The sequence below is a fragment of the Galeopterus variegatus genome, unplaced genomic scaffold (genome assembly GCF_000696425.1).
Source record: "Galeopterus variegatus unplaced genomic scaffold, G_variegatus-3.0.2 Scaffold339, whole genome shotgun sequence".
In the NCBI taxonomy this organism is placed as follows: Eukaryota; Metazoa; Chordata; class Mammalia; order Dermoptera; family Cynocephalidae; genus Galeopterus; species Galeopterus variegatus.
Window position 1 is genome coordinate 640,191 of NW_007726450.1, and position 12,785 is coordinate 652,975.

The window sequence follows — 12,785 nt, forward strand, 5'->3', positions numbered from 1 at the left end:
ATTTGGGGGGAAAAGCCCCCCCCCCCCCCCCCCCCGAGAAAACCCCAATGGCTGGAAGGGGAATGGCTAATTCAGAGAACAGAGAAAGCTGAGTAAGGTGTGAGGGAGGCTACAGAGGTGGCCTCTGGGGCCAGCCCATGTAGACCTTAGGGCTTGTTGGGGACTTGGTCGAGAAGCCACTGGGGAAGCTCAGTTTTTGGGAAACATTACAATGCAGAGAATAGGAGGAAAAGAGAGGATGTGGGAAATCTGTTAGGAGGGTCTTGCTATATAGATCAGGTGAGAGATCACGGTATTCAAGGAAAGTGTACATATAAGTATGAATTTGCATACTTGGAAAAAAGACCAGTAGACATGTTAACCATGGAAGATACCCCTAGATCAGTGGGTCATAACCTGGAGCAATTTTGCCTTCCCTAAGGGACATTTGGCAATGTCTAGAGGCATTTTTGATAGTCTAGAGGCATTTAGTGTGAGGGTAGTATCTAGTGGGTAGGGGCCAGAGATGTTGCTAAATATCCTATAAGGCACAGGACACGGCCCCCCTTCCCCAATACACACACATTTGAACACACACAAAACTGAGAATTATGTGGTCCAAGAAGGCAATTGGGTGTGGATTAGTTTTACTTGATTATTTCACATGTTTTCCCACATCACATTATACAAAATTACTCATTCCAAACTTGTACATCTTTTGCAAGGATATTCCTCAAACAGAGCAATAAAACATCAAGCCATTAAAAACATTTCAGTTGGAAAATCAGTCCATAAGAAGAGGTATGAAACAATACTGATTCATAACACTGATTTAATATTTCTCAGCTTGGTAAAGCCATATTATTTCAATTGATTCTCAAACACTGGGTATGCAGCTGTTATGAATATGATGTTCACACAATGAATTACCTAATGATGCATTTTTCAAAATGTATCCCTGTTGTTAAGTGACACCTGATTGAATTATGTTATTAATTTCAGTTTTTCCATGTTTATTCTTATAGAAATGTGATCAATTCCTGTGTCATGTTCTTGGATTTTGGAACTTTGCCATATTCAGTTATTAATCCCAGGAGCTATTTTGTATATTTGTCAAGATTTTCCTTGAAGACAATTATGTCATTTGCAATAGTGGCAGTTTTATTTCTTCTTTTCCAATCAGCATGTCTTCTTTTTCTCCCCTCATTGCAGTATCTAGAACTTCCAATACTATGCTGAATCAGAATGGTAAAAATGAAAATCCTATCTTTTACCGGTCTTAGAGGGAAAGCATTCATTCTTTCACCAATGAGTATATTAACTGCAGGCTTTTTGTAGATTTTTTTTTTAATGAAGATGAAGTTAATTCTCATATATTACTAACTTTCTGAGCGTTCTTATTATGAATCAGTGCTTGATTTTGTCAAATGCTTTTTCTGTATCAACATGATATAATTGTATAATTTTTTCTCTTTAGCTCATGAATGTGATCAAATCCATTAATTATTTTTTCATTGTTGAACAAGCCTGAATATTTGTAAGAAATTCCACTTGTTCATGGTGTCTAATTCTTTTCATACATTGTTGGATTTGGTTTGCCAAAAAATTTTAAGAATCTTTGCATCAAATTTAATAAGAAATATTTGTCTGGAATTTTCTTTTTCTTTTTAAAAAATACTATGTTTGGTTTTGGTCCCAGAAGAATTCTCTCCTCATAAAATAAATAAAATAAATTGAGAAGTATCCTTTCCTCTTCTATGTACAATTGGTATGAATTCTTCCTCATTGGTATGAATTTAGAATTCTGCAGTGAAACCATTTCTGGATATTTCTTTTTCAATAGATTTTAAATTATGGTTCAATTTCTTTACTAGTTACAGGGCTGTTTTGATTGTCTATTTCATATGGTTGAATTTTGATAGTTTGTGCTTACTTGAAAACTGCTGCATTCTCCACTAATCTAATTTGTGTTCAGTAGTTAGAGAAGTGGACCCAAGTACCAAGCTAGGAAGGGAAAATCCCAAAGGACGCAGTTCCCAAAGTTTACCGGGCATGAGAGTCCTCTTAGATGAAAGCTAAAACATGCAACACCCCACCCATGGAAATTCTGCATTTGGATGGCTAAATGATGGCCCCTGAAAGATACGCCCATATCCTAATTCCCAGAACTTATTAATGTTGCCTTATTTGGAAAAGGGGTGTTTGCAGATGTGATTAAATTAAAGATCTTGGGATGAGATCAGCCTGAATTATCTGTACAGGCCTTTATTCCAGCAACAGGGTTCTTATAAGAGACCCAGAGGAGAGACACACAGAGAAGAGAAGAGACAACATGACCATGAAGGTGAAGATTGGAATGAAGCTACCACAGTCAAGCAATGTCTGCAGTCACCAGAGGCTGGAAGAGGCAAGAAATGAATTGTTCCCTAGAGTCTTTGGAAGGAGCTGACATTCTGATTTGGGACTTATTTCTGTTCTTTTCACATTCCTTTTTCTTACTGATGCTCCAAGATTCCAAGATTCCTTATTGTATCATTATATTTTTGTCTGAAGAACTTCCATTAGACAATCTTTTTTTTTTTTTTTGGTGACTGGCCAGTATAGGGATCATACCCTGAACCTTGGTTTTATTGGCACCATGCTCTTACCAACTGAGCTAACCAGCCATCCCTCCATTAGACAATCTTTAATGGCAGGTCTCCTTGTGATAATTTCTTTTAATTTCCCCTTATATGAGAATTTTTTATTTCCATTTCTTTCCTGAAAAATAGTTTTCCAGATATAAAATTTATGGTTGACAGTTCTTTTATTTCAGTACTTGAAAAATACAGTGTTACTTTCTTATGACCTCTGTAGTGGAATGAATTATGGCCCCCCAAACTCACTGAAGCTTGAATTGTGTCCCCCAAGTTTTATGTATTAGAAAATTGGCCCCCGCTGTGACTGTTAAGAGGGTGGGAAATCCTATTATGGTAATTGAAAGATGGGGCCTTGAAGAAGTGATTAGATTGTAAGACCATGTCATAGTGAATGGATTAAAAATGGAGGGCATGGGCATGGTTTGCAGGGCTTTAAAAGGAGAGTGAAAGAGGAGATTACTCTCTCGCTGCTCTCTCTGCTTCCACCATCTTGCAATGTGAGACCCCTGGGTCACTGTTGCCACCAACAGATGGACTTTGGACTTCCCAGCCTCAGAAACTGTAAGCAATAAATTTCATTTTCTTATAAATCACCCAGTTCCATGTATTCTATTATAAGCAACAGAAACGAACTAATACAGCCTCCATGGTTTCTATGAGAAATCTTTTATTCAAATTGATCTTTCCCTATAGGTAATATCTCAATTCTCTCTGACTGCTTTCAAGATTTTTTTGTTTGCCTTTAGTGTTCAGAAGTTCAATTATAATATGCCTTGGCTTGGATTTCTTTTGATTTATCCTATTTGGGATTTACTCAGCTTCCTCAATCTACAGTTGTGCGTCTTTTGCCAAATTTGTAAAGTTTACAATCATTATTTCTGTGACTACTCTTTCAGCTGTGTTCTCTCTTCCCTTTCTAGGACTCCAGTGATACGAATGCTGGATCTTTTGTTATCATCCATGGGTCTGTAAGGCTCTGTTTGTGGGTTATTTTTCTTTCTTTCTTTTTTTTTTCTTTCAGTCTATTTTCTTTTTGTTGTTTAGATTGCATGAATTCTATTGTTCCGTTCTCAAGTTCATTAATTCTATTCTCTGTCGCCTCTACTCTACTATTGAGCCTATCTGCTAATATGTTTTTCAGTTCTATAACTGCCATTTAGTTCTTCATTACAACTATGATTTCTTTGTTGAGATTTAATATTTTTTTTATTTGTTTCAAGAGAATTTGTGAGTGATTGCTGAAGGATTTTTATGAAAACTACTTTAACATCTTGGTCCCATAATTCCCACATCTGATTCAACTCAGTGTTAACATCACTTGATTGTCTTTTCCCACTCAAGTTGTGATGTTCTTGGTTCTTGGTATAATGGGTTCTTTTTTTTTTGTCTCTTTTTACTGACCGGTAATGGGATCGCAACCCTCGGTGTCGCGCCCGTACCGGGGACTGGTCTCCATGTGGGATCCGAACCCTCGGCGGGAGTGCCGCCACGCTCCCAAGCGGCGCACTCTCCAGTGCACCACTGGGCCGGCCCTAATGGGTTCTTTTTTATTGTATCTCGGACATTTTATCTACTATGGTAGAATACTCTGGGTCCTATTTAAATCTTTTATTTAGGCAGGCAGTCATCCTGTTTTTGTTTAGCATGTGGTCCTGCATACTTTTGTGGGCTGTGATTCCAATGGCTCTTCAATTTTCAGAGTCTTTGTGGTGTAATTTTGGTCTGCTTGGTTTATGTGGTGCTTCTGGGGCTCCTGTTAGTTCATGATGGTGTTACCTAAGTGGGCTAGGGTGCTTCACCTGGTTGGGCCTCTGTGTGTTTCTCAGCTGGAGGGGAGGGGTACAGTAGGATTCCCCTGCTAATGCCCCCTGGCTGCCCCAATGTCTCTGGTTGAGGAAAGAACATCTCTGACTTGTAGGGACAAAGAGGCTTCCTGGACAAAGCCATTTGCTGTGACTACATCCTCTTTTCTCGCTCTGCCCATGATCTCCCATGTTTCTGGGTTGGGGAAGAGAATCTTAATGCCATGGGGACAAAGAGCCTTCCCAAACTTTTTGTGACTGGGCCTCTTTTTTCCAGTTCTGCCTGCCCTGCTATTTCTGGGCAGGTGAAGAGAGTCTCAGACTCACAGGAATAAAGGGGCTTCCCACACTGGGTCCCTTTACTGGTTCTGACCCCTTATCCCCCCCACCCCTACTCCAGCATATCTTGGCAGAAAAGAGTCTCAGCAGGAGAACAGGAGTGCTTCTTCTGGCCACTTGTGTTTGGCAACGTTCCTAACAGGTTTCACTTGCCAGTGGTGTTGGGCTTGCCTGATATTATCAGAAGGACTCATTCCCATTCAATCCAGTGGAGAAATAAACCTGTCTTTCTTCAGGTTCCATTTTTACAACTGGAGAACTTGCAAGGCTTTGCTTAAATCTGTACATCTGATACGGACTCATTTCATGAGAAGTTTATTTGGAAAAGGCAGCTAGGAACAGTGTATATTAAATGTGCTTTATTATGCACATATTTTATATAAGAATGGTATTTTCATTTAAACAGTAAACATGGATCAATAAGATATAAAACAAAATTCAAGAGATGATATGAAATAATAACATTGACAATAAAAGCCATTTCTAGTCATTAGATGACTTTATATTCCAAGTACTGTGTATTATTTATGTTATTATATTGTATTAGTTCTACTGCCCAAAACAGCCCTAGTAAAGTAGGAAGCATTCTTCTCATTTTGAAGTTGAATAACTTGAAGCTCAAATATTTAATTAGCTCATGGAAGAACATGGAAGTGGAGCTCAAATATTTAATTAGCTCATGGAAGAACATGGAAGTGGCATAAGAGATATGAATGGAGTTCAGGCTAATGTAACCTTGAGGCCAATACTCTTTCCACTAAAAAGCATAGCTTCTTAGAGACAGAACATACAAGACTGCAAAATAGCATAGAGGAAATCAATCAATAATACAGTCATCATGGTCATAAGTCAAGGGAAAGTGATAAGTCTGTGCCACGTGAGCAGTATTTGTAACTCCAGAGAAGGAGAGCTTTGGGGACTATCCCATTGCCATCATTTTTACATGGGTCTCTCATGCTCTTTTCAGCTTGTGGGCTCTTATGGCCAAGGTGAAGGCCAGCATTAGCTACTTCTCCAAACTTCTGTAATTTTTATGGCATACTTTAAAATGTGCCTGTGATGGTACCTTATATTGTAAAGGGCGTTTGTTCTTTAGAACCTATTAGAAAAAAAAGAAAGAAAAAAAAACCCAACAAATAAAACTTGTCCTCTCGCTTTAGTTTCCATGGAAAGGAAGAACCATAAATGCTCATGAGAATTTAGTAAGGCCAGAGAACAATCTCCTTAAATAAGTTACTTTGCCTAGGTATTAGCCAATGAAAAACCATGAGGCTATTTGTGTGTTATGGTTCAAATTTTAATTCCTAATAGGTGAGGTTTTCTTTTTTTTCACTGAAGAAGTTCAAACGTCAAAATTGTCCTTTTTTTTTTAAACTTGAAAGACAATGAATCATTTCTAGCCTGAACATTTATGTTCGTAAAACCAGTTTGGCTCCAGTTAAATAAACAAGTGTACTAACCTTCACAAAGCTGTTCTGACACTGTCCACCACCACTGGGGATTAGGAAGTTGTTGTCAAAGCTGATCTCTAAGTGTTTACTTTCATGAGTAATGACTGTCCAGGAACATCTGCTGTTTTCAGGAAAATTCTGAGGCCAGTGAGGGGATCTGATTGTACCATTTTCTGAATGAAATATTCCACCACAACCTGAAAAATTGTCACGGGAAAAGTCATCAATCTGCAAGGAAAATAACAATTTTGGGAAACCACGACTTTCAGAGAAGGAGCATTTCAAAGTATGTGATCTCAGTTCATCTTTCTTAGTATGTCTCATCTTCGGGACAGGTGTACAGCAGAAACTCTCAATAAATGCAGAAGTGCATTGAATTCAGAGGAAACTTCAGCTGTTACAGCTTTGTTACACCTATACTGAACTCAGCTGAGACGAGTAATCCTTGCCATAAAGAGGATAGATTTCTATCCTGTCTTCAAACAATAGCAATATTTATTACTCCTCTTAAGGCTATGTAGTATTTGTAGCCTGGCAACGCCAAGTTCTGTATTTTATTACCACTAACATATGAGAATACAACTCGACACTCATTTGTAATTTTACTCTAACACACTGGACTAGAGAAAGTGATTTAGAACTGGAGAAAATTCTTCCATTAAGAAATCTGGCTTATTCATATTGAATCTGACCAATGGACGAAAATAAATTACATGGATTAAAAGAAAGAAAAATCTAGAATTATTTTCATACTAAAAATATGTACTTCAGATGGCAAAGAAAAATATGAATACAAGACAAAATGAAGTTAAAGAGCATTCTTTGAATCTTTTGCTTTTAAACACTTTGAAACTAGTGCTTCATATAAAACTCCCTTCTAACCTCAGCAGCAGCCAGTGGTTTAATGAGGGAAAGTCTGACTCATTCTACAAAGATCTCCATAATAACTCTGAATCTACTAGAAAGAATTGTCCGGTGTGATATTCAGGATTTATTGAAATCCGGAAAAAAGTATTGTGTGCAAGTCCTCACATTTTCTAAGAATTTTCACAAGGTTTATACTTTATATGCACAAAAGCTGCTATTAAAAAATCTGTGATATTTTGATTCAGTAATCACATACTACAGCACTTGTTCTAAATCACAGATATCATCATCTTCTTCAAAACTTTTCAATAGCTCCCCATTGCTCCATGGGTAATATATAAACCACGGCTCTTCGTGATGTAGGCTACTTATTCTCCTACTCCCAGCTTACCACTCAGCATTCTGTCTTTAAACTTCAAATATTTTAACCTACTTGTGATTCCAACACATATTTCTAACACTTGAGATTTCCTGGTTGTTCCATGCCTCTTTGTCTATGGAGCAAGCATTGTGAAGTATTAAGATCAAAGTTTCTGAGCTTGACTGCCTTTATATCAAATCATGACTCTTCCAATTACCAGTTATATGCTCTAGGCAAATTACCAACACATTTATCCTCAGTTTTTTCCCGTGCAAAATAGAGATGATATGTATTGATATTGTGTTATCCTTCCAGGGTTGTTACATGAGATGATATGAGTAAATATTTAGAACTGAGCCCAACACAGAGTAGGTACAAAATGCATATATTTTCAATTAGTTAAATTCAGAAAATACATCACTGAAAAATGACAATTAGTGTAAAGAACATTTCTTTTACCTAAAGTTTGTGTGCTCCATGTAGCATAAAATCCACCATTTTGCACCGAGTGGTCTGAGTTAAAAATCACCACCAGCTGGTTGGAACCAGACTGGATTGTCCTGGGGTTTGAATTTCCACAGTATTGTCCTATTATGGGTGATCCAGGGGAGCCACCATTCCTGACAGTGACAGAGTCCCAAGCACAAGTTGTATGGGTTTCAATATCAAAGTCACTAAATATAAGCTGCAGAAGAAGAAAGAAATAATGAGGCACTCCAGGTTAAGTGAGCTTATCTACCTCAAAGGTAGATAAAGCACCAACAAATACTTTTATTTTGTTTTAATTTATACAATTTTGTATTTCTGTCTCTTACTTAATTCTTCCCTCTCCTCCACTCTTTTCCCATGTTGAAGTTTTCTTGGAAATTTTGAGAAGGGATATTTCTCCGGGAAGTGGAGTCATGGGGGACCCCACCAATCCTCTGGGCAAGAACATGAATATACTTCTCTCCTGTATGTGGAATTATCTGTTATGTACAGCTTCTTCTTTGCTTGAAAAAGAGATTTCATTCTTTATTAACTGCAAACTTAGAGATACTAGTACATGTACTCTCATGAGAGAGTTTTAGAGAGAAACAACAATCTGATTGCTGGATCAAAGCTTATTCTAATCACTCACTTACTAAAAGAATTCCATTTCTGTGATATAGTCTCAGAAATGGATATAGTCTTAGAAGTAGTTTATCCAGTTATCAGAACTCACAGTGATGGTGTGGCCTTGTGGGGCTTCCAGCAACCAAGAACAGTGGGTCAAGCTGTCATAAGAGTCCGGATAGTTGGGGCTTGTAATCACTCCACTCTCGCCCACCTGTATTCCGCCACAATCTGAAATTAGATTTGTAACTCTCTAAATAAAATAGAAGATGGGAAAAAGAACCCCTGCAAATTCAAAGTAGCACTTATAGCCATCATACTTTATGATTTAAAAATACAATAAATGAATAAATAAAGGAAATTGGATAAAAACAAATACAATTTGGTGGAAGATTAGAAATAAACAGAATTCCATACAGTGTTAATTAAACAGAATCACATAGTAAAAATTGGTTCAAGTTTAGTACAAAGGAGAAAGAAAATAATCTATATCATAGAGAATAATTAGATGTGTTGTATTAATGATAGCAAATGAATTAGACAAAGTAAGTAACATTTCATTTGTTGAAAAAATTAGGCAAGTGAAAATAAATATAAGCTGGAAGGAGTAATCAGTTAGATAATTAAACACTTTGTCATTTGATCATAAGCACATAGTCAGCTATCAGTTATACATTAGCATAGCAAGTTGAAAAACTGATACATTTCTAAAGTATAGTATGGTCTGATGTTCAACACAAATCATACTGCTTCATAAAGTCTTTTCTTTCAATCTGATAAGGAAAAGTCAACTGGCAAGATGGTTGAGTGGATAGATTATAATCAATCTCACTTTTTTCAACCAGCCATTTGGTTACAACACAAAGAAATATTAGATAAAACTATAACAAAACATATTTTGATTCTTAGCCGAACTCCACTGAAAGAAAAGGAGCTCTCCAAAATCTATAATCAATAAGCATATTCTAATTCAGGGGGATAATCTCAAGCTAAAAGTGTGGTAATCTGAGAAGAACCAAGATGTGGGACCCTGAGTTGGGGGGTCTGAGGATTTGGTGACCAGAGAGGAGGAGAAGATATGGCCTTGGACCTCCACAAAAGGAAGGGCTGGAATTAAGATTTTAGGGAAGCTGAAAGGACTGCAATATTATTGAAAAGGAACTAGAAAAACACCAATGGCCCAGGAAAACAGCAAGGAGTACTGCTGCTCATCTCAGGATGGATTTTCAGGTACAAACTCTGAATGTCACAGATGCAGATCCAGTATAAAACATTAGCAAGAATTGAAGAAACTTTCTATAATCTGATAAAGGGTATTTATTGGAAACCTAAGATCGACCAACATATTTAACAATGAAATGTCTCACAGACATTCACATTAAGGCAGAAACAAGATGCTATCATCCCTTCTGTTCAACGTCATGATGGTGACTTTAGTTAGTAACATAAGACAAGAAAAAGAAATAACGAATTGGGGCTAAAAGAAAAAAGACTATCGTATGCAGGAGACATCATTGTTTACACAGAAAACCAAAGAGAATCCTAGACAAAATACTAAAACTAATGAGTATAGCGAGATCTCTGGACTAAAGATAAATGTACAAAAATTACAAAATTCCTAGATATGGGCAACAACCAATAAAAAATGTAGTTTAGAATATCTCATTGACATTTGCAACAAAACTAATAGCTACCTAGAAATAAATCTAACAAAACATATGTGAGATCTTTATGGAAAAAATTATGAAATTTTACCTATTATTTTATTGCCAGAATTTAAAATCTTAATCATAAGTCTTACCTGTAAAAGAATACTCCGCATGAAATCCAACATGTTCTACATTTTTATTGGTGACAAAGTGTATCCAGACCTGAGGATAAGGTATAACCAATGGTATTGTAGGCTGTGAAGGGCCACAAAGTCTCCATATCAGGGGCCCATCAGCATCACCTGAACAAAATAATACACCAAGTGCCATTATTTATAATAACTTTTGAGAAATACATTCAATGAATTAAGAAGAAACAAATAGTAAAGAACATTTCAAGGTATTCATTGACACATTTAAATTCTGATTTAGTAGCTGGCCTTGAACAAAATTCCTCTCTATCTTTGTCAACTGCAAAAGAAAGAATCCCTCCAACAGGATAAAACACAAACCAAAAAACATGCTATTTTGTTATAAAACTTTCATTGCTGTAGGTGTCATTTTGTTTCACTTTGTGTTTTCATAACTATTTTAGCATATCTAAACAGAGATACAAGTAACTAAAAAGAAAAAAACTTTTGGATATACCTTTTCTTAGAGAGTAAGAAATATACTACCAAGAACGACAAAATATATCCTCAATGTAAAAGTTGTAATTGTCTAAAATTTTAAAGATTTCTTTAGTGTATTGAATCAACTAAAATAAACAGAATATTTAGCACTCAGTCCAAGAGCTGTCTTATTTGAGCTGAATATTTTTCATGAAGGTTACTTTCGCAGAAATTTTACTAACATCTATAGAGCACCCACAGAGCTCACGTTTATCTGCTTTCTATTTATTCCATCAAATGAAAATCACTGACCCTATAAATCAATGACTATAGTATTTTAACTGTCTGTAAATCTAAGGGAATAAAGAGAAGATTGCATTTAACTGACCGAAATTTGATATACGGTTGTTGTGCTTGATGCTAAAAGTCAGTGGTATTGAACCAGGTAGAGGTGGTGAGGGTTTATCAGAATTTCAGGGGGTACATTCTCAAATTACAACCTCTACCTCCCAAACCTCAGGAAACCTTTGACAGTATAGACTATTTACAATATCATTTTCTTTATCTATCTACTTATGTATTTACCGAGAAAAGAGCATCAATGTAACAGTGGGAACACTCTGATAGATGACTTATGCCATGACTATGGGAAAGAACTAAAACTGATTAATTTTCCGTGAATACAGAGTTTTTAAATTCTTAAGAGAATTATGGTTTACCAAGTACACCTCAATCCCCTTTCATCAAGAAAACAATGACAGACTAGACTGCTTTGGAGATAATTCTCCAAATAGCTTCCATGTGCTTCTCTATTTGGTACATTGCAAAACTTCTTTTGACTTCTAAAGCCTAAGTAAAATTTTACAGTCTCTTTATGAATCCTGTAAGATAAGGAAATGGGAAACACATTCTAACCATGCTAAGTTCCAGTCTCCTAAGAAAGGAGTCTTGAGTGGTAGTTAATAGTTGAAGGGATCACTGGAACCCTTTAAGAGAGCAGAGTCAAGCCAGAATCTCTCCTGGGTAAGTCTCACATACTGAGAAGCCAAACAATTGTGATACAGTATCTAGTTTTAAACACTGATCTATCTCATTGACTTCCCTAGGGCATGGAACACACAGAATTACAGCTTGCTTTGGCCAAAGTTTGTTGAATCTTATGTACCTATATAATAGCCATTTGATTCCCTTCATTGATGGTCTGCAGGCATCAGAAGAATGTCGAAGACAAACGGGAGAATGTTATTTGATTCAACTCACCTACTCGAAACTCAAGGACATCGAATTGACAGTCTTGGTGACTTTCTAGGTAAAAATCCTCAAAATGGATGTAAATGGATGAATTTCCCTGATTTGGATTGTTGAGAGTCCATTCACAGTTTAGGTTTCTTGAGTAATTACTGATTCCATTGTAGCCAGGAGAAGTAAAGTTTCCTCCAGGGGCATTTGTAAGGGACCCGCCACATACTAAGAAAATAAAAGGCAACAGAGAAAGTAGAAGAAAGATCCATGCCATAACAGAAAATACCAACCACCCAGGAACAGTAACCAGAGTAACAGCAACATTACTGCTTTGATTTGTTTTTGGTGTGGTTAAAGGACTAGCTCGTGCATGCAAATTATAGAAATTCTGTGGGTTTTTAAAAGAAACACTCTAAAATAAACAGCTTCTTGATTTCCCTGTTTTAGGAGGCTGGGGTTTGGCTCTGTATTAATACTTCCAATTTATTATTCATTAATATTTAATTTAGAGGAATATACAAATAAAATGGTGGTAGATCCCAGTGGCTTTTGATTAGCAATTCTCCACTTGATCCAAGAATGTAGTTTGATCAAACAGATAATATAACATTGGAGTGCCAATAAATCTGCCCCTTCTAATAAGGGAAAGAATGCTTCTTATACCAATAAAATAACTTATAAGGTTTTTAAAAAAATATTCACCTCCACTTCTCCTAAAATTTAAAACCCTTAGATAATAGTACCAATCCA

General features: G+C 36.5%; 1 protein-coding gene across 1 annotated transcript in view; it reads right to left on the reverse strand.

Moving 5' to 3' along the window:
• Positions 1–12,785, reverse strand: part of CUBN (cubilin (intrinsic factor-cobalamin receptor)) — a 121,979-nt gene that overhangs the window by 59,639 nt on the left and 49,555 nt on the right. Inside the window, exons 19-23 of the mRNA XM_008567728.1 lie at positions 12,054–12,260; positions 10,335–10,484; positions 8,643–8,764; positions 7,898–8,123; positions 6,220–6,407 (exon numbers count right to left, since the gene is read on the reverse strand). Of these exons, the coding sequence (XP_008565950.1) occupies positions 6,220–6,407; positions 7,898–8,123; positions 8,643–8,764; positions 10,335–10,484; positions 12,054–12,260 (893 nt within the window). The remainder of the gene's footprint in view (positions 1–6,219; positions 6,408–7,897; positions 8,124–8,642; positions 8,765–10,334; positions 10,485–12,053; positions 12,261–12,785) is intronic.